General features: G+C 39.5%; 1 protein-coding gene across 2 annotated transcripts in view; it reads left to right on the top strand.

Annotated features, from left to right (window-relative positions):
* Positions 1-154: 154 nt before the first annotated feature.
* SF3B3 (splicing factor 3b, subunit 3, 130kDa) overlaps positions 155-26,423 on the top strand; it is a 43,652-nt gene continuing 17,383 nt past the window's right edge. The window contains exons 1-13 of one of the 2 annotated variants that reach the window (XM_005862640.2): positions 155-469; positions 3,320-3,457; positions 4,452-4,778; positions 5,514-5,686; positions 6,416-6,557; positions 8,255-8,367; positions 11,657-11,794; positions 11,943-12,046; positions 14,288-14,453; positions 17,444-17,539; positions 20,376-20,448; positions 25,571-25,722; positions 26,009-26,164. In XM_005862640.2, coding sequence (XP_005862702.1) covers positions 3,388-3,457; positions 4,452-4,778; positions 5,514-5,686; positions 6,416-6,557; positions 8,255-8,367; positions 11,657-11,794; positions 11,943-12,046; positions 14,288-14,453; positions 17,444-17,539; positions 20,376-20,448; positions 25,571-25,722; positions 26,009-26,164 — 1,710 coding nt within the window. In that variant the 5' untranslated portion in view covers positions 155-469; positions 3,320-3,387. The remainder of the gene's footprint in view (positions 470-3,319; positions 3,458-4,451; positions 4,779-5,513; positions 5,687-6,415; positions 6,558-8,254; positions 8,368-11,656; positions 11,795-11,942; positions 12,047-14,287; positions 14,454-17,443; positions 17,540-20,375; positions 20,449-25,570; positions 25,723-26,008; positions 26,165-26,423) is intronic. The other variant, XM_014536755.1, reaches the window with a different exon arrangement.

Raw genomic sequence — 26,423 nt, forward strand, 5'->3', positions numbered from 1 at the left:
TACTTTAAAAAGTCTTTTCATGTTCTAGTCTTCTGGAAAAAGCGACAGGCATAAGGTATGTTGAAATAATTTTCAGTACGGGGTGGCTGCAAGACCGATGCGTTAAAAAAATATATATATACATCCTTCAGGCGCCGGGGGGGCCTTTTTCCACCGCGCGCTAACCGGAAGGTCCTCATCTTGAGAGCTAATGGCGGCTGCCGGCGTGTCGGCGTTGGCGGTGGCTTAGGCCTTGAAGGAACTCTGCATCCGTTGGATATCTACACCATCTTCCCGGCTGCAGGGTAAAGAAGCAGCCCCCCCGTCTCCCCCCGGCCCACAGAGGCGTAGAGCGGCCATATAGCAGTGTGCGCCGGTTTTCGGTGCGGCAGCCGAGGTCAGGGGATTCGGGCAAGAAACGAGAGGTCGACAGGAACGCTTGGGACGTGAAAACGGCTGCCAGGAATTTTTCCCTGTTTCTGTCTACAAGGTGGGCAAGAGACCTGGCTAAAAATAAGCCTGTAGGGATTGCCTAGCTTTTAGGCCCTGGTGCTCTTCGGGTTTGGGGGAGCTGTGAGGAAGGGCGGGAGGGAGGTCTCCTGGAGACAGTAAAACAGCACTTATGCGCGAAGGTGGGGGAAGAAACACCCTAACGTGCTGAAAAGAGTAAATAACGGAAACAGTCTTCGGAGCGAAGACCTTGTTTTGAATTGCATTTGGGCACTTGGTCAGCGTGTTTCCTCCCCTGATCCTCAGTTTTTATCATTTGCAAAATGGGCAATGGTGTCGACCTGGAATACTGCGGCGTTGAAGTGCGGCGGCGTTCGTTCGGCACGTGAGAAGGGATGGAGGGAGCGATTAATTGCAGGCTGTTTTTCTAGTAATCAGACAGGAGAGGTGCGGGAAGTCACAACATTTACCGGGTTTTCGCCCGGGATGGTTCCTGGTGCGTGGTTATTGCAGTTGTAGGCTGATCTTCCCCCGAAATGCACCTTTCTCCATCCCCCAGGGGAAGGCATAGGTTTGGGGGAAGTGAATCCCAAGGACCGGAACGATGGGGTCAGTTACAAAGGAACTGGAGAGTAGGCCGGTTCTTCATCTAAAAATGAAAAGCAGCCTGGAGGGAGCATTTCGGGGGATCAAAAGTGGTCCGTGATTTCCACCGCCGGTTAAAACAACAACAACACAAAATCAATTTTTTACCTTTAATGTGGCTAATTTTATAGCATGGATCACGTTAACGATAACGTGATAGGGGTTTCATTATGAAATTTGTTGTTGATACCTGCAACATTGAAATTGTTTCAATGAAGTTTTATGACTAGAGGAAGATGCCAGTGTGAACAGATACTTGAGTGTTTTTAAGATTTACGATTGCTACTTTTAAAAAATATATATATATATTTTTTAAATATATACTTTATTGATTTTTTACAGAGAGGAAGGGAGAGGAATAGAGAGTTAGAAACATCGATGAGAGAGAAACACCAATCAGCTGCCTCTTGCACACCCCCCACTGGGGATGTGACCGCAACCAAGGTACATGCCCTTGATCGGAATCGAACCCGGGACCCTTGAGTCTGCAGGCTGATGCTCTATCCACTGAGCCAAACCGGTCAGGGCTATTTTTTTTATTAATTTCATAGAGAAACATCAATGACTAGAGGCCGAGTGCATAATATTTGTGCATGGGAGCGGGGGGAAGGGCATCCCTCAGCCTGGCCTGTACCCTCTCGCAGTCCAGGACCTCTTGGGGAATATCCGCCTGCAAGAGGGCACAGGCCAGGCTGAGGGACCCCACTGGTGCACAAATCCGTGCACTGGGCCTCTAGTCCTATATAATAAAAGGCTAATATGCAAATTGTCCCCTCGACTGGGAGTTCGACCAGGGGGCGGGGCGGGCTGGCCAACCACCTGAGGCCCTTCCCCCTCACCAGGCTCCACCCTTGCACGAATCCATGCACCAGGCCTGTAGCTATATGTATAAAAGGCTAATATGCAAAGTGTCCCCTTGGGAGTTCGACCGCTCACTATGATGTGTGCTGACTACCAGGGAGCGGCGTGGAATGAAGGAAGGTCCCAGCCAGCAGCCAGGAAAGGGAGGCCCTGGCTGGCAGCCAGAAGGCCCCGATTGGCCTGATTGCCGGCCAGGCCTGGGGACCCTTCCCATGCACGAATTTTGTGCACCAGGCCTCTGGTATGGTGATAAAAACTCCCTTCATTGTACTCCTTTAGGGAGGCCTTCTGAAGTGGCAGGAATTTGATTTTGTTTTAGATTTAGTGATTTTAAATTCTAATCACTCCTAAGGCATAGAGCAATATAAGAGATGCAAGTGAGAACTACCCTAAGTAAGTTACTAATTTTTATATGTTAGATGATCACAGAGGTCTGGTTATAGTGAAATAGGGACTCATACATTTTTGGGAATTCAATTGGTGAGTTTTTTTGAAAGTTAATTGGCCACTAGTTATCCAATTTTCAGTTGTATGAATCCTTCAATCCAGCAATTTCACTTCTTTGAATTAATGGTAGAGATATATTCATGCACATATAAGTGACCTACATATGAGTGATTTTCTTTACAGCAGTGATCGTAATAGCAAGAGATTGGGAACAACCTAAATGTTTATCAGCAGGGTATTGGCTAAATGAATTCTAATATACCCATTCAGTGAAATACTCTGCAAGTGTAAAATAAAAACGAGAAAGCCCTTTTTAGTTATCTCCAACATAGATAAATTGCGGTATAATGTGAGTGTACAATATATAGTACTCAACCTTTACTTTTAAAAAATGAGATAAAATACGGTACATTTTTGCTTCATACACAAAATATTTGGAAGGACAGGATAGCTATAACTTCGTTGCTTTCCCCAGAGAGGAGAGCTGGATGGCTAGGGAATGGGAGAGTGGAGGGCTTTTTGCTGTGCTTTTGTGTTCTGAACCTTGTGGACACATACCCTATTCAACTACAAGTAAAAGTAGACCTACTTGGTTTCTGTGACAAAGAAAGCAAATACACGGTGTTGCATTAATGGTCCAGATCCTAGCTTCCAACATTTTTACCTCTTGTAATGTGACCTCGGATATATGATTTAATTTCTTAGCCTTAATTTCCTCACCTACAAAATGAGTTTTAATATTGAGTACTTTATAGGTTTCTGGTGAAATTAGAGGCAAAGAGTATATAGTGTCTGGTGAATAGAAGGCACTTTAATTGTGAATATATTGTTCCCCCATAGTCCTTACTGTACTCTTTCTGCTGCCTTCAGCCACAACTTCCTGTATAGAAATAAACAATTTCCCAGTTGATATTTTTCTGTTTTTGTGTGCTCTTAGCTTGCTTTGACTTGGTGTAATCAACGTGTGGATTGTGGAGTGGTGGGTTACTCAGTGGTGTTGTCACCATGTTCCTGTACAACTTGACGTTGCAGCGAGCCACTGGTATCAGCTTTGCCATTCATGGCAACTTCTCTGGTAAGTTGTCCAGTTACTATCTTTCTGAATATAGTATTTTTAATATGGCTAGTTTTATGCTTTATATTTTTTAGATTTGGAAATTTGTAATCATTAGAGAACATTAATTTCTAAAATGCTTTATAGCTTCCAAAGCACTTTGGAGTACTTTATTTTATCTGATACCCAAATGACCTTTGGCAAGTAAGGTGGCTCCTGATAAGTGGTGGCATTGAGCAATGAGAATGGATTGGGATGGGTAAGAGTGGGATATAAGATAGGATAGGAAGCCATTAAGATAGTGAAGACCTGACAGTGGGGATAGAAAGAAAGTAAAGGATGAGTTTCCAACCTCGGTGGCAGAGAAAATGATAGTAATATTAAAGCAGGTTAGTTGAGACCAAAGAGAGAGTTTGGGCAAAGAAGAACTTAGTTATTTTAAACATTTTGATTAAAGGTGATGACAACTCATCCAGGTGGAATTATGTTGACTATTATGCATTTGGAGGTATTGATAGCAGTTATGAAAGCAAGTGAACTTTTTTAGATGAGTTTAGAAAAAAACAGTATATTTTAGATGAGAGTTTTAAAAGTTCTTTGAGATTGCATTTGGGCACTTGGGCACCTGGTCCCCTCTACATCAAACTGCACAAAATAGTAATATGATTTCTTAGAACAATAGCCTTAAAGAGGGACTAGAAAGAGACTTTGGAAATTTTTAATCTTATGATGCTAAGCATACATTAATACCATTTATGGATAGTGCTCAGTTATGCAGATTGATGGCAAATGTTAGAAAAATAAAGTTTCTAAGAAGTAACTTGTGTAACCACTTAAAAAAAACATTTGATACCATTTTTGTTAGATCATATCAGTTTAAATGGAATAAATTAATTTCAAATACTGAGCCCCCAACCCATTTAATTATATCTGTGTTAAGTGGCATTTTGACTCATCCAGGTTACTTTTTAGAGTAGTTCTAATTTTTCATGATCTTTATTTTTTGGCAATCTAGGAACCAAACAACAGGAAATTGTTGTTTCTCGTGGGAAGATTTTGGAGCTGCTTCGCCCGGATCCCAACACTGGCAAAGTACACACCCTACTAACTGTGGAAGTATTTGGTGTTATTCGGTCACTCATGGCCTTTAGGCTGACAGGTGGCACCAAAGACTACATTGTGGTTGGCAGTGATTCGGGTCGGATTGTTATCCTGGAATACCAGCCGTCTAAGAATATGTTTGAGAAAATTCACCAAGAGACCTTTGGCAAGAGTGGATGCCGCCGTATTGTTCCTGGCCAGTTCTTAGCTGTGGATCCCAAAGGGCGAGCTGTTATGATTAGTGAGTGACTTGCTCTGTTGAATGCATCTCTGACTATTATAGATGCTCAGTTTAGGATAACAATGCTATAATCTTGGCAGTGTGCTAATAAGTCAAAACTGGGTAAAGTTTGGATCATATGTGGATTAACTCCATGGTTTAAAGTTGCTTTTCCTTTTAAAACATGGAGAAAGTCTTACCATACCTTATCTACTTCTGGTCTAATTGGAACTTCCTGCTTTTATATTTCTTGCTTTATCTGTAACAAAAAGATTACAATGAAATGATTTTATGTTCTTAGGCAATGAATATGGTTGTTTTCATCAGCCTGAAGTGATGATTCACATTCATGTCTCTTCTCTGACAAATCTCTTGAAGACAATTCTGTGTATCTGATCAGGCCTCTAGAGGGCAGCCCTCTCTGACCAGTCATAAAATCATTAGATCTAACTGGAAGAAGAAAGGTGGCAATTTTATGAATTATTGTTTAGTTTCCCAGTATCGTTAAATCTAGGGCACACTAAAAAATTTTGAAGAGTTAATGGGATATTATGATCCCTATTAGGAAGAAGATGGGTAAAATGATGCTGTTCTCTATTTTAATGATAGAAAGCAAATCCTAAGTTAGTATACTTGTAGATTTTGGGCTGGCTGTTAAAGATTTTTAAAAAAAATTCTGATGAGAACCTATCTGCTCTTTAAGCCCCTCTATTCATTACCTGGAAATCTTGTGTGTTTTGTCTTCTTCAACTACAGGTGCCATTGAAAAACAGAAATTGGTGTATATCTTAAACAGAGATGCTGCAGCCCGGCTTACCATCTCATCTCCCCTGGAGGCCCACAAGGCGAACACTTTAGTATATCATGTGGTTGGAGTAGATGTGGGATTTGAAAATCCAATGTTTGCTTGTCTGGAAATGGATTATGAGGTAATGGGGAGTGTGTGTGTGTGTCTGTGCCTTTTTTTTTTTTTAACCCCCAGTCACCTCAGAGCTTTCCTAAGGTTGTTTTTTCTTCATTGTTTGAATCTTCTATCCATGCTGCTAACAAATCTTTTCCATATTCCAAGTGCCTTACTGAAATTTGGAATGTTTCAGAGCTTACCTGATTATATAATAGTACTTAGCTCTGATTTGAATAATCTCCCTTTGGAAACAGGGTCTTTTTTTTTTTAACCCCCAGTCACCTCAGAGCTTTCCTAAGGTTGTTTTTTCTTCATTGTTTGAATCTTCTATCCATGCTGCTAACAAATCTTTTCCATATTCCAAGTGCCTTACTGAAATTTGGAATGTTTCAGAGCTTACCTGATTATATAATAGTACTTAGCTCTGATTTGAATAATCTCCCTTTGGAAACAGGGTATTTATTGAGAAAAACTGCCTGAAAAACGAGATAAAACTGTTTTGGGGGTATTTTTTTCCACAGAGAGATAGTGAAAGGTGGAAGGCAGTATCCTCTAGATGAGAGAACCTTGGGTCCAGAATTAGGAGACCTGTGTTCTTGTCCCAGCTTTACCATTGCCTAGTAGTGTGATGGCAAACCATTTAGCATCTATGGACTGTTGCTTCGTTGTTTGTAAAATGGAAGAATCCTGATGTCCTTTAAGAGTTTGATTTTATGGTACTGACTAGTCTTTGTGCCATTGTACTCCACTGTAGGAAGCAGACAATGATCCAACAGGGGAAGCAGCAGCTAACACCCAGCAGACGCTTACTTTCTATGAGTTAGACCTTGGTTTAAATCATGTGGTCCGAAAATACAGTGAACCTTTGGAGGAACATGGCAACTTCCTTATTACAGGTATTTTTCTCTCAGAGCTGCTCTGTACCATTTTGCCTGGTCCATTTTATGCCCAAACTTGGGAGGGTTTACTTAATAGGGTCTGGAAGCTAACTAATATATTTTATATATATTTTATTGATTTTTTACAGAGAGGAAGGGAGAGGGATAGAGAGCTAGAAACATCAATGAGAGAGAAACATCGATCAGCTGCCTTCTGCACACTCCCTACTGGGTATGTGCCTGCAACCAAGGTACATGCCCTTGACCGGAATCGAACCGGGGACCCTTGAGTCCGCAGGCCAATGCTCTATCCACTGAGCCAAACCAGTTAGGGCAGGAAGCTAACTTATTTATAGTAAACCTGAGTACCTTGTCTATGTTTGGTGTGGTGGTAGCTACACCAAAAGGATTCTAAGCAGGGGAATAATAACTTGGAGATTACAGGCATACCTTAGAGATAGTGCAGGTACAGTCCCAGGCCACCACAATAAAGCAAATGTGCAATAACGTGAGTCACATGAATTTGTTTTCCAGTGCATTTAAGTTTTGTTTAGCCCTGACCAGTTTGGCTCAGTGGATAGAGCGTTGGCCTGCGGACTGAAAGGTTCCAGGTTCGATTCCAGTCAAGGGCATGTACCTTGGTTGCGGGCACATCCCAGTAGGAGGTGTGCAGGAAGCAGCTGATCGATGTTTCTCTCTCATCGATGTTTCTAACTCTCTATCCCTCTCCCTTCCTCTCTGTAAAAAATCAATAAAATACATTAAAAAAAAATAAAATTTTTGTTTATAGTGTTTATTAAGTGTGTAGTGGTATGTCTAAACAGTGTATGCACCTTAATTAAAAATACTTTATTGTTCAAAACTTTATTGCTACAAAGTGTTAGCCATCATCTGAGCCTTTAGCAAATTGTAATCTTTTTGCTGGTGGAGAGGGTCTTGCCTTGATGTTGATTTAAACGCAATATCTGCACAGTGCAATAAAACGAGGTATTTGTACTTGCTTACATTTTGGCTAATGGAATGAAGGATATTGAGACTGTAGGCCAGGAGATTGGTCAGGAAGCTGTTTCACTAGAGTTTGGTAGCATGAGAGGTGCTAGGAGAGATTGTAATCAGTAGGATTGTGGGAGGAGAGAGAGTTGAAGGGTGGCAACCAGGTTTCTGGTTTGGCCTTTTTGTTGGTAGTATTTTCGAAAGTACAGAACCCAGGAGGTAGAATAGGTTTGGGAAAGAACTTGAGTTTGTGAACACATTGTATTTTGAAGGTGCCAGTGCAATATCCATGGTTGGATTATAGATCTAAAGCTGAGAACTCAGTTCTGGGCTTGGAGTTAAAAATTTAGATGTAGCAGCCATGTCAAATTCGGTGCCTGCCCGCCATGGCAGGCATTGGTCCAGAAGGCTGCCATAGAAACACTGTAGCACATGGGCCCTGGTCCCCTCTGCTGGGCCTCAGGGATAAATTTGGCTACAGACACCAAAAAAAAACCAAAAAAAAAAAACCCAAAAATTTAGATGTATTATCGGATATCTGAATAGGTTAAGTCACCCAAACTGGGCTCCATTTTTGTGTAGCATAACTTTCAGGGAAAAACTTGGAATGTTTCTCAGCTTTCGGCACACTGTACCCTCAGGTTGTGCTAAAGGAGAGAAGGAATTGAAAGCTAAATTCATGGTTATGTCAGATCATTGCTAAGTTTTATTTTCTCTGACAGTTCCAGGAGGGTCAGATGGTCCAAGTGGAGTGCTGATCTGCTCTGAAAACTATATCACCTACAAGAACTTTGGTGACCAGCCGGATATCCGCTGTCCAATTCCCAGGAGACGGGTAAGGTTTTGTTTGCCATAAGAGAAGAGATACTTGTGTTTGTGAAATGAACTTAATTTTTGTAATAATAGTGTAGTCTCTTAGTCTATCTGTTAATAAGTTTCAGTTTCTTTGTAAATGTTATTTTTAATAAAGCTGGTAAAATATGTTCGTAAAAAAAACAAAATCTCTGAGGAAGGGAATTAAAAACAAAAAGTTCCATTTTAGAGGAACCTGTGAACATGATCAATTTGAAATTTGTTTCTAGTTTGAAGAAGCCAGGCATATTTGTTGGAGATAAATTGTCTCTCATTCTGTTTATCTTTTCCCCCTATTCCAACATACAGAAAACTAAGACTAGGACAGTGTATTTCAGTATGCCTATCACTTTACCAGTTAATATTTTGCTGCATTTCCCTTTTCTTATGTTTGTGTGTGTGTATAAGTGTATGTGCATGCATACAAACTTTTTGACGCTAAATCATTTGAAGATAAGTTGCAGGCACCATGATACTTCACTACAAGAATCTAAGATGTGGCTCTTAAGAATGAGGACTTTTTTTTTTTTTGTCTAAAATTTTACATATGTCTCCTTTTTCCCTGCTTGATCCCCCCACCCCGCCAGCCATTCCCACCCTTGGCAAGCCCCCACTGCCCCAGTATCTGTGTCCATTGGTTATGCTAATATGCATGCATACAAGTCCTTTGGTTGCTCTCTAACCCCCCCTCCCCTGCCATTTGTCTCTGGATCTATTCTTGTTCATCAAATTATGTTGATCATTATATCCCACATATGAGTGAGATCATGTGATATATATCTTTCTCTGACTGGCTTATTTCGCTTAGCATAATGCTCTCCAGTTCCATCCATGCTGTTGCAAATGGTAAAAGTTCCTTCTTTTTTATAGTGCGGTGTAGTATTCTATTGTGTAGATGTACCACAGTTTTTTAATCCACTCATCTGCTGATGGGCACTTAGGTTGTTTTCAAATCTTAGCTATTGTAAATTGTGCTGCTATGAACCTAGGGATGCATATATCCTTTCTGATTGGTGTTTGGCTTCTTGGGAGGAGATTTTTTTTATATAACCAAACTACTGATATAATTTACTATTTTATGTAATATAACTAGAGGTCCAGTGCATGAAATTCGTGTACTCAGGGGGTCCCTCAGCCTGGCCTGCGACCTCTAGCAGTCCGGGAGCCCTTGGGGCAGTCAGACATCCTTAGCACTGCTGCAGAGGCGGGAGACCGCCACCACTGCTGTGCTCACCAGCCTTGAGCCTGGCTCAGGGCTTCTGGCTGAGTGGCGCTCCCCGTGTGGGAGTGCACTGGCCACCAGGGGGCAGCTCCTGTGTTGAATGTCTGCCCCCTGGTGACCAGTGCGCATCATAGTGACCAGTCGTTCTGCTGTTCGGTTAATTTGCATATTAGTCTTTTATTATATAGGATTATCTTATGTAAAGTTCAGTTTCTCTCATTGTTCTCCAAAATTCCCTTATAATCTACAGACTTTCAGTCTCCTTTAGTTTAGAATATTTTCCTCTCATTTTTGTTTGTTTTTGGTCTTTTAGGATGCTGATGTTTTTAAAAAGGCTGGGCTAGTTTTCTTGTAGTCTGTCCCATAATTTTTCCCTCATGATTATATCCAGGTTAATATTTTTGGTAGAATTATTCTGTAGGTAGTGCTATATATTTCCCACTAAGTCATGTTAATGTTAGGGGCACACAATGTTGGTTTGTCTCATTATTGGTGATGCTAAATCAATCATTTTGTTACGTTGGTGTGTCTCTGCTCTCTTAATCATAAAGGTGCCTTTTTCTTTTAATAATAATTGGTGTGGGATCTGGTGGTGAGCTTTGAGACTGTGCAAATGTCCTTTTCCTTAACATCTCACCCAGGGTTTTTTTTTCCTTAATCAGCTACTACTTTGGTGGTTGAAAATGGTGTTTTATTGCTCTTAATTTTAACGGTTTACTATGGAAATTATTAGGCATATAAAAAGGTAGAATATAATTAACTTCAGTAATTTTCAACACATAACTAATCTTGAATCATCTGATCTTCCTCAATCTCTCCTCTCAGCCTTGGATTAGTTATCTTTTTGATATTAACTTATAGATCCTGGAGTTAAATCTTTTAGGAGTTACTTTCTCTAATACATGGTATCTGAGTAAGAGTCCATCAATTTTAGAAAACCTGAGAAGAAACTTAGGAAGTTAAATTCTTGGTAAGGGGTAGAAAGTAATTTAGTTTGGTTGATGAGACATTTATTGAACATCCTACTGCAGGGCACTGTACTTGGCTTTGGGGCTACAAAGAAGTATAAAGCATGTTTTGCCCTTGAAGAGCTTATTTAATGAGAGAAATACAAAATATTGGAAACAAAAAATTCAAAAATCATAGCCAAGGGAATGCCTCTTAGGAATCAAGGGTTGATATGGAACAGCGCTGATTATGAATGGTTTGGATAGTAGTGGCGTAGATGTGGAAGAAATTTATTTATCCACAGCTGAAATGATTTTTTAAAGTTTGTGTCTCTTTTGTGACATTTTTCTTTGGAGGTAATTTTTTAAAAAAAAATCCTAACCGGGGGAGTGAGGATATTTTTTCCATTGATTTTTAAGCATGGAAGAGAGGGAGGAGAGAGAGGGAGGTGGGGGGAGAGAGAAGAGAGAAACATGGATGTGAGAGAGACACATCAATTGGTTGCCTTCCACACACACCCTGACCAGGGGCGGGATTGGCTTACAACCCAGGTACTCACCCTGGGCCAAGCTCTAACCACTGAGCATGCCAGCTAGGGCTGGAGATGGTTTTTGCCGTACTCAGCTAATTAGACTATAGAATGGAATTATGGCTATTTTTTCGTACCCAGGCTTTGTTATGTATTTATAGCAAACAAGAATTTTAGATGTTTTATTACCATAGGTAGCTGGCTGCTCTGGGTTAGAGGTTATATAGAGAGGCTCCAGGTGCCTCTAGGCCAGTGATGGCAAACCTTTTGAGCTCGGCGTGTCAGCATTTTGAAAAACCCTAACTTAACTCTGGTGCCGTGTCACATATAGAAATTTTTTGATATTTGCAACCATAGTAAAACAAAGATTTATATTTTTGATGTTTATTTTATATATTTAAATGCCATTTAACAAAGAAAAATCAACCAAAAAAATGAGTTCGCGTGTCACCTCTGACACGCGTGTCATAGGTTCACCGTCACTGCTCTAGGCCTTGGGTAGCTTGTATTCCAGCTGAAATACAGTATAAGTCCTCATTTCTAAGATGTTGGTTGTATATTTAATTTTGCTAGAATGACCTGGATGATCCTGAAAGAGGAATGATTTTTGTCTGCTCTGCCACCCATAAGACCAAATCGATGTTCTTCTTTTTGGCCCAAACAGAGCAGGGCGATATCTTCAAGATCACTTTGGAGACAGATGAAGATATGGTAAGCAGACCATGGTTAGAGGGGGAAAGACTAAAGTACTGTATTTTATTTGCTACTCTGCTTAGCTGTCTTATAATACTGGGCTCCCTTCCATGGCCTATCTTAGCTTCACTTACCTACACTAGAATTATTTTTCTTTTCATTCCAGGTTACCGAGATCCGGCTCAAGTATTTTGATACTGTGCCTGTTGCTGCTGCCATGTGTGTGCTTAAAACAGGCTTCCTTTTTGTAGCATCAGAATTCGGAAACCAGTGAGTAATCCTTTTATTCCCCTGGTTCACCCTGGTTACTGTAACAATTGCAGGAGGGAGAAGATGTGGCTCAAGGGCAGGGAGCTTTTCACAAGAATGTTTAGTTTCTTCAGAACAAAAGTTTTGCCCTCCTTTCCCTTTTACATTCTTTCTCTGATTTTCCCCTGCTTCAGTGGCTTTGATCTGTACCTGTGGGTGGCTGCATAGCTTTAGACGGGATCTCCTGAGCTTTTTGCTGGAATTAGTATTTATTGAAATACTTAGTATTAAAAGGATGTTCCGTAAACACTTTGTACAAATCTAAAGAGAAGAAAAAGGAAAGCCAGCATGGGGATGTATTATTGAGGTTCCTGCTGTGGGCAGTGGGAACTCACTTCCAGGAGCAGCAAGTAAGCAGAGTGCCTCTTAGACGGCCTATGTGAGGGTTAACCATTTGTACGCCACAAGCGTCTAGAGGCAAGCGGCGGACCTTTTTTAATCAAAATATCGTGGCAGTTAACTGGTTAAGAATACCAGGTCCTCTCTCTTCTGGGTTGAAAGTTACCCCTGGGGCATGAATTCCTCTATATTCTGTGGCTCGGGCAACCTTCCACAGGGTAGAGTTCTTAGGGCAGAGAGTAGGAAGAAAGACGACAGTATACAGGTGGGATGCTGTCAGAATGAGATGAATTTGATCTTGTGAGAAATTCATTGCTGTTGCAGCTGAAATTTGGAAGACTGAAGAGTGGTGATTTGGGATATTAGAAACATGTTGTGGTGTTAGCACATTTAATCCGTACAACAACCTATTTCTTAATCAGACACTAATTTAGCATTTGCTAATACGTTCCAAGCTATTTTAAGCACTTTACAAATATTAATGCATAGCATTCCCATTAAGACAGTGCCATTACCCATCACATTTATAGTTTGGGGAACTGCGTTACAGAGAATTTAAGAAATTTAATCACAGAACTAAATCTAACTCAAACCCAGACAGTCTGGTTCCAAAGTCTCAGTCTTAAGCATAGTGTAGTCTCAGAAATTGTTTTACTGCATTCAGCCAAAGCAGCCTTTCCTGTGATGAAGATAAACTCGCATTCTTTAGTTACTAGACACTGAAGATATCTCTGACAGGTGGTCTTTATCATCTGCATCTAGGCATCTTGCCTGAATAAGGAGTTCATATGAATTTTTGTGTTCTATTTTCCCTATGCTTTTTGTAAATTGTTCAAGGATAATAACCTTATTTGCTTTTTCATGGTTTAGCATAAAATCTGCTATGTTTACCAAAAGTTAAATGCTGAGGTTTATTGAGTATCTTATGTATTTCAGACACTGATTTAGTCATTCTGCTTCTAAAAAACTGTAATGGATATTGTTCAAAGTGCTCTGTATTAAAGGTTCGATATATTACTTAAAAGAACAAATATGACCAGTAGTTTGTTGTTTTGTTTTCATTGAGCTGCTTCCCTAATGCTCATTACATACTCAATTTATGATGGCAAATTGTTATAGATTATTCTCAAATTGCTTTTGGTTTTTTTTGTGGTTTGTCTTTGAATCAGTTCACTAATAAGCATTATTAGCCAGAGGACAGATTTTGTTGTTTACTATCTTTGGATACGTTTATATTTTGCTTGGTGAACAATACAATAATATCTGCATACTTCTGCAAGGTCACCAATTCTTGTTTTCAATAGATTTGGCCTGGTTTTCTATTAAATTGCCTGTGGGTTTTTTTTTTTTTTTTTTATTAAATTAGAATGGTTATAGATTTTCTTTGGATATCCTGTATCCATATTTCATCTTATTTGACCAACATGATGTTTCCTAGGTGCCATGCACTGTTGTAAGTACTCAGAATTCTTTAGGAAGGCACTATTATTTAATTTATATAAATGAGGCAATTGAGGCACGAGAAAATGAAGTACTAAGCCTGAGGTTATGTGGCTGTTGTTAAGGGCAGAGCTGGGATTCAAACCTAGGCACTCTAGTGGAAGCCCAATGCTTTCATTATACCGATTTGAATTCAATAGACTTAATTTTTTCATCCTTTTTCTATTCTTTAAAAAAAAAAAGAGAGAGAGAAAACTTTACTCAGATAAGCAGAGATTTCAAACTATAGATGTTGACTCAAAAGTTCATGTTATAATTTGGATTAGATATTTATAAAGTGCTTTTATGAACATTAATGTTGATGTCAAACATTATCTTTAGACAGAAAATGTTTTAACTAAAGTTTTCTTTGCTTCTCCCTAGTTACTTATATCAAATTGCACATCTTGGAGATGATGATGAAGAACCTGAGTTTTCATCTGCCATGCCTCTGGAAGAAGGAGACACGTTCTTCTTTCAGCCAAGACCACTCAAAAACCTTGTGCTGGTTGATGAGTTGGACAGCCTCTCTCCCATTTTGTTTTGCCAGGTATGGGTCTTTGCAGTCACCTCCACAATGAGCAGTGGCAGCCAATTGGTTTTGAATCTGAATGAGTTTAAAGTTTTAACTCCAATTAAATTAAGGGCTAGTCAAACACTGGGTTTGTCAGCATATCTGTGGAATCATCAGAGTTATATAGATATGGCAGCTTCAGGGACTAAAACCCATTATATAAATTCTTGGGCTTTTTGTTTGTTTAATTATAAAACTCAGATTCAGTATAAAAATTCAAACCATACAAAAGGCTAAAGTAAGTCTCCCCAATCTTAAAAAAACACACAAAAAAACCCTCCACGGAGGCTGTTGCTATTGACAACTTATGATTGCTCCCAGGCATTTGTCTCTGTGTCTATAAGCTTGCACACATACATAAAACAAATAAATGTGTGTATTATATTTTTCTTTTTAATGTAAACGGGCTCATATACTTTCAAGTATTCTGAAATTGATCTTTTATCACAACAGTTTATGAAATACCTATCTTTATCTAATTTTTAACATTCATTCCCTCCTTAAAATATTCCAGAGACATTGGGGTCAGTTAGTAACAAGAATTTTTTTATTAAAATTTTTTTTTAAATTTATTTTATTAGAGAGAGAAATATCGATTTGTTGTTCCACTTATTTATGCATTCATTGGTGGATTCTTTTTTTATTTTTATTTTTTATTTTATCATTGTCAGTTTTATTTTTTTAATTTTTTTATTGTTTTATTGCTTAAAGTATTACAAAGAGTATTACATATGTCTCCTTTTTCCCCCCGCCCCTGACAATCCCCTGGCCTCCCCTACCCCCCAGTGTCTTATGTCCATTGGTTATGCTTATATGCATGCATACAAGTCCTTCGGTTGATCTCTTACTCCCCTCCCTTCTGCCCCCCAACCCTCTCTGGCCTTCCCGCTGCAGTTTGACAATCAGTTTGAGGCAGCTCTGCCTCTGTATCTATTATTGTTCAAAAGTTTGTAATGGTCTTTATTATCCATGAATGAGTGAGATCATGTGGTATTTTTCCTTCATTGACTGGCTTATTTCACTTAGCATAATGCTCTCCAGCTCCATCCATGCCGTTGCAAATTGTAAGAGTTCCTTCTTTTTTACAGCAGCATAGTATTCCATCGTGTAGATGTACCACAGTTTTCTAATCCATTCATCTACTGATGGGCACTTAGGCTGTTTCCAGATCTTAGCTATGGTGAATTGTGCTGCTATGAACATATGGGTGCACATATCCTTTCTGATTGGTGTTTCTGGTTTCTTGGGATATATTCCTAGAAGTGGGATCACAGGGTCAAATGGGAGTTCCATTTTTAGTTTTTTGAGGAAACTCCATACTGTCTTCCATATAGTGGCTGCACTAGTCTGCATTCCCACCAGCACATTGGTTGATTCTTGTATGTGCCCTGACTGGAGATCAAACCCATAACTTTGGTATATCAGGATGATGCACTAATCAACTTGAGCTATCAGACCAGGCCCTAGTAATAGGAAGTTTAAAAAAAATTTTTTTATTGTATTTTAGAGAGAGAGGAGGGGAGAGAGAGAGAAACATCAAGGCAGCCCCCTGCTGGGGACAGCCCACAACCTGGGCATGGGCTCTAACCAGGAATTGAACTGTAACCACTCGGTGCATGGATCAACACTCAATCACTGAGTCACACTGGCCGGGCAACATCCTAAGGGAGGAACCTGAGGTGGCCCAGGATGTGGATTGCATCCTCTACTACTGGTGTTTGGTTGAGCAGGAATTTTCCCAGGCTTCTGTGTCCTGCATGGTTGGGGTTTGAGTGACTATAAGGGATCCCTTGCCCTGTCTAATTGATCATCTTTCTAGTGGGAGAGAGGCTTGTTCACTGGATGCTGGGGGAGCAAGTCAGCATTCAGGCACTCTTCCTGGTAAAATTGATCATTCTGAAATTAACTGCTTTTGTTTTTTATTTGATAAAGAGTCAGTCCTCTCAGGGCAATAGAAAATAAGCATTTTCTAATTTGATTTTTCTCCTTTCATTGAAATGTGAGGAAGTAATTGTGTAAATAGTTTGTAGATCAAGAATAAAATTAACAGGAAATTTGGGTATCTATAGGGGGCTATAAGCATTTTTGTGTAAGTTCACATAGTACTAGCATAGAGCCAAGATAGCAAAATATTTTTTAAGTTGTGAAAGAGTAATATATGTGCTTTTTAAAATTAAGCCTTTAAATAAGGTGGTGACTTTAAAATAGGTTAACTAATTATTTTTTAAGAGGTCAGTGTGAAAGCCATATACACTCAACTCACATGCTCATCCATGTTAAAATGGTGCAATGCCTTACAGACAGTCAAGAGTCTTCATTTAACTGTCCAATTTAACAAAACTACAATACAAATGACTGACCTCTTTTCACATATTGATCAACAAATAATTGTACTGGAAACGAGCAGCTAGATGTCTGGGATGCCAATACGGGACTATGGCTTCCCCAGTTGGTGTCGAACAACCAGGTGCAGAGCTGCCTATCACTTGGTCAGTGCATCTTAGGTGCAGAGCTAAGACAGGCATCTGTGATCAAATACAGTCTAACAATAGACATTAAATGCAATTTCAAAGTAGTGATGAAGGAAATAATTGGAGGTATCTATAAATCTTAATGTTATATGAATAAATGTGACCTACTGATGAGAAAGTCACAGATACTGGTAAGATTATAGTTTGTATTTTTATTTGGAAGCAAATGCTAAATTTTAGTTGGAGGCTATATAGCACTTCTATCACTAAGTAAAAAATTCCTTTGCTAACTTAACTGGCACAGCCTTTTTGTCGATTGGTAAAACCCGTTTTCCAACTGGTGTGCTTTTTGGAACATTCAGGCTTTTTCTTTCATGTCCTCAAGGCCAGTGGCTAATATATAAGCTTTATAAACTAAAAAGTGATTTGCTCAGTGAGAATAATCAGGGATCAGTGTGAAAACTTAGCACAAGTAGACTTTCTTTTTCCATGCAGATAGCTGATTTGGCAAATGAAGACACTCCACAGCTGTATGTGGCCTGTGGTCGGGGACCCCGGTCATCTCTGAGAGTCTTGAGGCATGGACTTGAGGTAAGATTGGAGTTTCTAGATCATCTGCAGGGTTTGGAAGGAAGCATTGAAAAATGTTTTCTTCCCTATTTCCATAAAGTTTAGAGTTTAAATTTCCTGTTCCTTAACATATTAGCACAACAGGCCACATTTTTAAAAAGTGGCAAATGAGCATAAAAGGGGAAGAACATATCTACTAGTTCCAGGCTCACTAGCCTTAACATGGAAATTAGGAAATCTGCATGGAACATTTTGCTCTTGGTCTTTATTCAGAGTTTCTAGATACTTAACGTTTTTTAATTCAGTTTTCAGATACTTAACATTTTCTATTATATTAATACTGTGTGTATGTAATATATATTTTCATTGATTTTTTTAGAGAGAGAGGACGGGAGACGGAGAGAAAGAAAAACTCATTGATCAGCTGCCTCCTGCATGCCCTATACTGGGGAAACAGCCCACAACCCGGGCATGTGCTCTGACTGGGCATCGAATAGCAGCCTCTTGGTGCATGGGTTGATGCTCAACCACAGTCACACCAGCCAGGCTACTGTGTATATATTTTTATATCTTATTAAATTTATTCCTTATTGCTATGTGCATTTAAGTCACATTATACTTAATTTTTTTGCACTTGTCCACCAAAGTGGGTGGATCATAATTTATTTAATGAACCCTTTATTGTTGGGCCTTGTAGGTGACATTCAAAACAATCTTCTCAAATCCCACATCTTATTTTCCTGATTCTAGTGTTGACCTTTTAGCAAATGCCCAGGACTTAGTAAAAATAAATCTTTCTTTATTTTTTGAAGTTTAATTATTTTTCAAAATTTAAACCTCGGAAGTCATATAGCAAAATGTGTTATATGTATGTGGATGTGTGTTATTTTTTAAATTTTGCATGTTTGATAAATTTAAAAATTCAAATGTTGAAACGACATTAGGAACATTTACTGACTAGAGCAAGGTTATGGCATAGTAGAGAAAGGGCCTTCAGAATATGCACCACTTTAAGGGATCTGAAGAAGAGCTGTGTCCATGAGCCACATAAAGAGAGCAGTAGTGTCATCACACGAAGAGCCAGCACAGCAGGACCCTCAGGGTCCAGAGAGACAGGCCTCAGTGGGCCCCACTCAGAAATCCTCTTGCCCTGGCTGTGCAGGTTGCCTCCTGTGGCATTTTCCTGAACTGCTCCCAGAGGAAGCAATGAAAATAAATCTTTCTGGGCAATTTGCTTTCAGAACTTGGGGTTGGCAAACTATAGGCCCCATGGCCTGTTTTTTTATAGATTTTTATTGGGACACAGCCAAGATGATCTTGGCTTTGAATTCTGGCTCTACTAGTTAATATCTATTTCTCAGCTTTTGTTCCCTCTTCTTTAAAAATGGGCTTAATGACACCTGCCTTAAAGGATTGATGTCTAAATTACATAAGATAATGCATTATAAAGCACTTAGCTCAAGGTCTGGCATGTAACTGTTCAGTTAATGTTAGCCGTTAATATTACTGTTCAAGGAATTTGACAAATTTTTGACTCAAAATATGCATCAATCCACCAAATTTTTAATGATCCAAACCCAACTTAGACAAATACTTATTGATTAGTTACTATTCAGTGGATTCTATCGAGCTTCTTGATGAAGGCTAGCATATATGTATTTACAGAAAATTTTGTGTACAGTGTACGAAATAAAGGACCCAAATTAAGAATTGTTTTTGAGTCCCCTGCCCCTATTACTTTTTTCCACTTCTACAGAAAAAAAAAGAAATCTTTTTTCCAGACACCTGGAACTAATACAAAGTAATATTGAATTTAAATTGTAATTGAAAAGTAAAATTGGAAAAAACTTCTGTTGTCTTTGTTATGTGTATTTGGAGCTTGTTGTATGGGTAGATTATGGTCTCATTAAGTTAAACAGTGTCATTGTCAGATATTACATTTGGTATAGAATGTAGTGTGTCTGATATTTACATTTAATTGATGAAGTTTTCCAGGATTCTCCTGTACTATGATCAGCTATTACCATATTAGTAAACGAAGGGGTAATGTCTTTCATGAATATACTTGAGTTCTTCCTACAAAATGTAGTTACACAATACAATATGTTAAGCTGTCTAATGTACTGTCTCTAGGTCATTTAAAAATATTAACAAAATTTTTATTTTAGGATGGTTTAGATTTACAAAACTTGTAAGGATAGTATAGAGAGTTCATGTATAAGCCACACCCAGTTTTCCATTCCAGATCATTTTGAGTTCACCTTAGATATTTTGTTTAATGTTGGAGAAACTGTAGGACATTCATAGGATTCTTGACTCTGACCTTAAGGAGCATAAAAATTCTGGGAAGGATAACATTTCCTCGGATCCCTTTTTGGAAAGGTACTTTAAGAGATGGTGATAGTGACTTTGTGAGAGCTTATAGGAAGTAGAGATGACTGCCAGCCAAGAGGCTAGGGAAGATTTTTCCTAAAGGATGTGGCATTTGAATTGGTCCATAAAGAGATGACATTTGGCTGTTGGGAGTTAGAAATGGAATACTAATAACTCAGATGGCCTGATTCATTTCCACATGCTCTCTTTGAGGAGGATGCAGGTATGCCATACCCAAAGGCAGTGTAGAGTTTTGGTGTAACAACTACCCTCCCAGCTGTTTCATCATTTCTTGCTAAAGTCTGTCATGGGTATTGCCAATATTTTTTACTTTTTTTTCTTATGTTCTTTTTTGACTAGATGGTTATATTATTTTAATTCACACAATGTGAGCACTGCTTTTGGTACTTTATTATCTAGTGTAGTTATAAGCAGGGAACTGAGTTCCATGCTCACTGGATCTGTGGTCTATCTCTTCTATCAGGTATCGGAAATGGCTGTCTCTGAACTTCCTGGTAACCCCAATGCTGTCTGGACAGTGCGCCGGCACATTGAAGGTAAGCAGCCCTTTCCCAACAGTCAAAATGAGGGTCTGGGTGCCATTGACAATAGAAGGTGTAAGAGGCTGCATTCATAATAGTTGTATGTCACTTCATCTAGCACCATATACTAGAAACTTTTCTGGCCTGATACTATGTTTTGAGGCTCTTCCAGTCTGGTTGCCTTCACCTACTACTTCTTGTAGAAATGGGTAAGGGGTCCATAGGGAGATTGTTAATATTCAGTACATTTTGGCATCATAGAGCCTTCATGTGTGATGTTCTTTGACTGTATTCACCTGTAAGACACTGGCTTCATCTGTGTAAGCGGTATGGTGTGAGGGAAAGGTTTTGCTTCATTTGTCTTCAACCATTTCTTCTATTGTGCTGAAACCACAGTGAAATTGATAGTTATCCTAGGTATTAGATTTGATAAAGCTTGTTAATTAGTCCTGCTTGTTGGGTGTAGTTGTGCTTAAGGAAAGCGGAAATTGATTGATTGGAATCAGAATTTTAGAATGAGTGGGAAAGGAATAGAGGAGAGATGGAATCTGAGCTCCTAGATAAAAATTCCCATTTTCCCTTTTATTTACTTTGAGTTCATTTCTATTCCTAGACCTCATTTCCCTCTTGTTCCCTTAGGACTGTACGACTAGTGAATAAGATCACCCTGGCCAGCGTACAAAGCTTTTTCAAGAAACAGCTGAATTTATTTCTGATACTTAGATGTTCTGGTTGTGTGGAACAAATTTAAGGGAAATAGGAAATGTGTAGGAAGGAAACCTTTTTCTATTAGCAGAAAACACATTTTGGTGGATTTTGTTTTTATGTTGGCATTGGAATCAAGTCTGAGTTGAGAAAAAAACAGGTGAATAGGAAATTGGGTTCATTTTAGCTGAGAAGATAATTAGACAATTGATTTTAAAGATTTCGCTATTATATGTAATGTCATAAAGAAACTGGTCAGTATTGATGTTCACCTTTAGCTTGGTAGCTGATGGACTTTATGGCTCTTGAAAACATTGCCTAGACCAGTGGTCGGCAAACTGCGGCTCGCGAGCCACATGAGGCTCTTTGGCCCCTTGAGTGTGGCTCTTCCACAAAATATCACGTGCAGGCGCGCACGTACAGTGCGATTGAAACTTAATGGCCCATGCGCAGAAGTCGGTATTTTGTGGAAGAGCCACATTCAAGGGGCCAAAGAGCCGCATGTGGCTCGCGAGCCGCAATTTGCCAACCACTGGCCTAGACTGTTAGAATTAGAAAGCTCCTTTGAGATAAAAACTAGTGTGCTTCCCCCCTTGTTTGTTTTACTTCTTAAACTGTTTTTAAATAGACTTACAATTACTGAAAAGTTACCTTCATTTTTAAAAGTTACCTTATTAAGGTTCACTGTCCCAAGATAGTTTATCAAGGCCTTTCTCCTGAATTCCATTGCTCATTTGACTGGCCCTGCAGTGGGAGTCGGTGATACTTGCTGGTTTGTTAGGATAAGTTCTATACTCTCATCCTGCAGTCTTTTGAGTGCCCCCATGTACTCAGCAATAAAGATAGGTCCCTATTTTCAGAGCACTTGTCGTCTTAAGAAGATAAATATACCAAACTGTTGTGTGTTCTGATGTGATGAAAGGCACAAGCAGGTTCCCAAGGAGGGGTTAGAGGATGGAATGGGCTTTTTGGACAATGTTTGATAAGTTAGTGATAAGCAGTATGGTGCATGGTGGAACTGGTAGCTGAAAAAATTTCTCTTCTGAATGTCAAAATCTAGGGAAAGACTACGTCTTGGTAAATTTTACTCTTTGGAAAAACCATAATTCGGGTTATCACCAGTGAAAACAGGACAGGTTCTCTCTGTTCGTTCTCTTTCCAGATACCCCAGGTTACTGTTGAGTGAGCATTCCACATGTCCTCACATGCCGCAATCTTCCAGGCAATTACTAACCATGGCTGGTACGTGGTGATGCACACTACCAATACCAAGCCTTTTTTTCTCTTCCACAGGTGGCTGGTGAAGGTGCTGATCACCACAGGTGTGTACCTACTGCTAGGGTCTACCATGGGGTCTTAGAGTTTACCCAGCAAGAGGGACCTACACAAAATATTGAGGCTGCCCTGATGGCATCTCTCAGAGGGTAACTTTGCAGTTGGATGTCCTTGTGCATAATAATAATGCATACCCATCTGCCTGTATATTAAATGGTCTGAGGCAGGAATCAACTTGTCTTATTTTCTTCCACAGAAAGTGGAAAATATGAATGATTTGTTTTTAAGCTGAAAGAGTCTGTAGCTTAAAAACTTTATCTTCAAATTCTCCCTTGAAATTTTGTATATTCCAGGTATATTAACTGAATGATCAGGTCCTGGAGAAAGCCCCCCACCCCTTTTTTTAATGTAATATGAGGCAAGACAAACACTGAGTAGTCTGAATATAAAATAAGAATGAGGGGCGCTTAAATCATCTGGATGGTCCCTCACCTTAGCCTTTCGAGTGGGCTGCTTGTTGAGCCTCAGATACTTAGCAGGGGGAAGAAGAATAAAGCATCCTCTGTTGGGATGCTTCAGCCATGCTCAGACAGGTCAAAGTCCTATTTAATTGAGGTAAAGGTGCATTCTTATACCCTAATGAATTCTTCACTGAGGGATGAACAGGTTCTATATGAAGCTTGCAACCCTTGGATAAAGGCAATTTGGATGTTTATCGTTTGTAGTAATTTGCCTTGATTGAAGCTTGATTTTGTTCTGAACTCCAACTTTTAACCGATAGCCTCAAGATACAAGGGCTACTAATCTGTTGCAGGTCCTCCTTCCCATAAAATGGAAAAGGTAGAGGTTACAGTGTGCTTAATACTCACAGGGTAATGGATATGTTGAGAAAATGTGATGTTAAGCAGGTTTCAGGTATTATTAGTCCTTGCTCTACCGCTTGTTGAATTGCCCAGCAAATGTTGAATTGCCACATTTAAGTCCACTGAGCAACTCTATTTCATATCTGAGCAGTGGGGCCTTGGGTCGGAGGGAAGATAAGGACCCAGGTAGCTCTCCTTCCTCCCTTCCTCCATTCTCTGTTAAAAGTTGTATGGTCTCTTCTCTGGAAGCCCCCTTTTCCTCATGATGGAAGGAAGGACCGGAAATCCTGGCTAGTTTGAGCCTTTTTGTTGTTTGACTTTAATTTGCTGTGGCACAACTTTTAAGGTATTAGATTTCAGTAATGAGAACGTGGGAAAGGACACAGTATTCATATAATGTTAAAATTAAGCAATTCTTGTTATTTTTGCACACCAGAAATTTCTGGTTCAAAAACCGCTGGCGTAAAGCCTCCAAGTTTGGTGTCGTGTGGAGACTGACTATGGTTTTGCTGTACACGATTAAGATATCCGTTTCAGGAACAACTGTGTCATTACTCATATTATGAATGTGAATAGTGCTGTCTTACAGCTCTTTATTTTAAAAGGTGTCCCCAAAGCATTTGGTATGTGTTGACAGTTATAACAAAATAAAATAAAACCAACTATCTGCTTGTCCACTGTTGCTGCTTATGATTTGGAAATTGAATCCTTACTCTGGATTCCTTGTGTAGCCATTAGATTACACCCATTGGGAACAATCTTTGATTCTTACCTTTCAGCCACCCAGTCAGTACTCACATGTATTATTAACTGAAGCAAAAAGTCTCACAAAACTACTTAATCCTTCCTTTGTGTGAGACAATTTCATAAATCACATTTATTTCTGCATATTTCTGTTTAAAAGTGCTGATTACAAACCCACCAAATTGATTTTATGTCCTGCTAATGGGTCAGAGCACTACTGCTGTAGATTACAGCAATAAAACATCTTCACTGGGCTTTCTTTTTTACTTAAATAAAGAACACTGATTCTGTTGAACTAATCCAGTAATCTTAGTTCAGCTGAACCACCTTAGGATCATTCGGAACCCAAACTGTGTCTTCGATTGTGGTTTGGTTGGATCAAACTTACTAGTATGTCATTGAACTCTGACCAAGGCTCAAATTAGGCAGAAAGGGTACTGTAGCTTCTTTTGCTAAGAGGAAGGTAGCCACTCCTAATGTAGTGCCTTGTTCACCAGTCATTCTGTCCCTTGTTTACCTGGTTTCTGTGGGAGGGACCGAAGGGATTGATAGAGAAAATTCAAATGTAAACTAGGAAAATCGCAACTCTTTAAAAAAAAAAAAAGGTCCCTTATTTAGTATTTATTAACGTGTATGCCAGATGTGTTAGATACACAAAAGCTGTTTTATGTTGTAGGGTAGAATGTATGGGAAATGGATGACCTTTTACAATGGGATGTGCATGGGAAACTTGAGGTTGCCTGTATACCTCAGGTCCACTGACTTCCTTGAGAAAATCATTAGTGTTTGTTTATCCAACTACATTTCATTAAGTGGAAAGCAAATCCTAATAGGATTGCTCATGACCACAGAGTAGTTGTATTTTTAAATAGTGAAAAACTAGAGAGGTCAAGGACTGACAGTATAAACAATTTCTCCTCCCTACTTCCTGGTTATCTAGTGTTTCAGAGAGGTTAAGGATGACAGTATAAACAATTTCCCGGTTATCTAGTGTTCTTACATCATTCCTATTGGGACATACTAGGGTTCTCAGTTTCCAGCCCTAGAATGACTTAGTCTCATGAAGGCTTAAGTAATCTGTTTTATTCGTTAGGTCTTGTGTTCCCACATAAGCTTCATTTGGAAGAAGGTGGGCATCTTTCCTGGTTATAAGGAGTATCTTTTAAGAATAGCTTGTGATTGGCATCTGGCACAAATAAGTTTAGCTTTAATATATATAAGCATTGTATTCAAAACTTCTTCATGCCACTGACTCTCTTGCTTTGTCCTCTTGCATTTTTCCAGCTAATGTCTCAAGAAACTATTAGTTTTCAGAGGTATTAGAAGTGGGCGTATCTACTCAATGTATTTCGGCATTTAAGTATACCTGTAGGCTCTTAAGACGCTCAATTATCTTTTGCATCATCCTGTGCTGTTTGTCACATGACTGTGTGGTGACTACACATAGAAGTGCCTTGGAAGGTTTCTGAAGAGAAAACTTAGTGTGTCTCATTTGGCTGTGTAATTAATAACTTATTAGCTAACCAGCTCCTTTCTTTTTCCTCTTTCAGATGAGTTTGATGCCTACATCATTGTGTCTTTCGTGAATGCCACACTTGTGTTGTCTATCGGAGAGACTGTGGAAGAAGTGACTGACTCTGGGTTCCTGGGCACCACTCCCACCTTGTCCTGCTCCTTGTTAGGAGATGATGCCTTGGTGCAGGTGAGGGTTCTCAGAGAGCCACCTTACTTGCTTCTGTCTTTGCCCTCATTATGTAGGCTGCTGTATTTACCTTAATGAGCTTTAAATTTCTTTGAAGTAGACAGTGCAAGATATGAACTTTTTAAAAGCTGACCTTGCCAGTAGCCTATTAGCTCTTTTGTCATTGACTCAACTGGTGCTTCAAATGCAGTGGCTCCAGATCTGACAGGCGTGACAGATCTGATAAGTGTGACACATGCTGAGCAATGTGTCAGATTGCTAAAGTCAGGTTTTCTTGTTACTCCAGGTGTATCCTGACGGCATTCGGCACATCCGAGCAGACAAGAGAGTCAATGAGTGGAAGACCCCTGGAAAGAAAACAATTGTGAAATGTGCAGTGAACCAGCGACAAGTAGTAATTGCCCTGACAGGAGGAGAGCTGGTCTATTTTGAGATGGATCCCGTATGTTATTTTATTATTTACTGTGGGACTTGTGTAGGGTCCAGAAGTAGAGATGGGAGTTGTAGTCCAGGTATCTAGGTTATATTCACAAGAAAGAGAATTGAGGGAAAGTGTCCACAAGCCCATTTGGCACTTTATGGGGGAGTAGGAGGTGGGTAAGGTCATGTCTTAATTCTCATTGGAGTTATGAAACCCCATCTTATGAATGAAACACTTGCTTCTCCTGCCCTTCACACTCTATTTTTCCACCAAATATTTG

The sequence above is a fragment of the Myotis brandtii genome, unplaced genomic scaffold (assembly GCF_000412655.1).
Source record: "Myotis brandtii unplaced genomic scaffold, ASM41265v1 scaffold165, whole genome shotgun sequence".
NCBI classification, from domain to species: domain Eukaryota; kingdom Metazoa; phylum Chordata; class Mammalia; order Chiroptera; family Vespertilionidae; genus Myotis; species Myotis brandtii.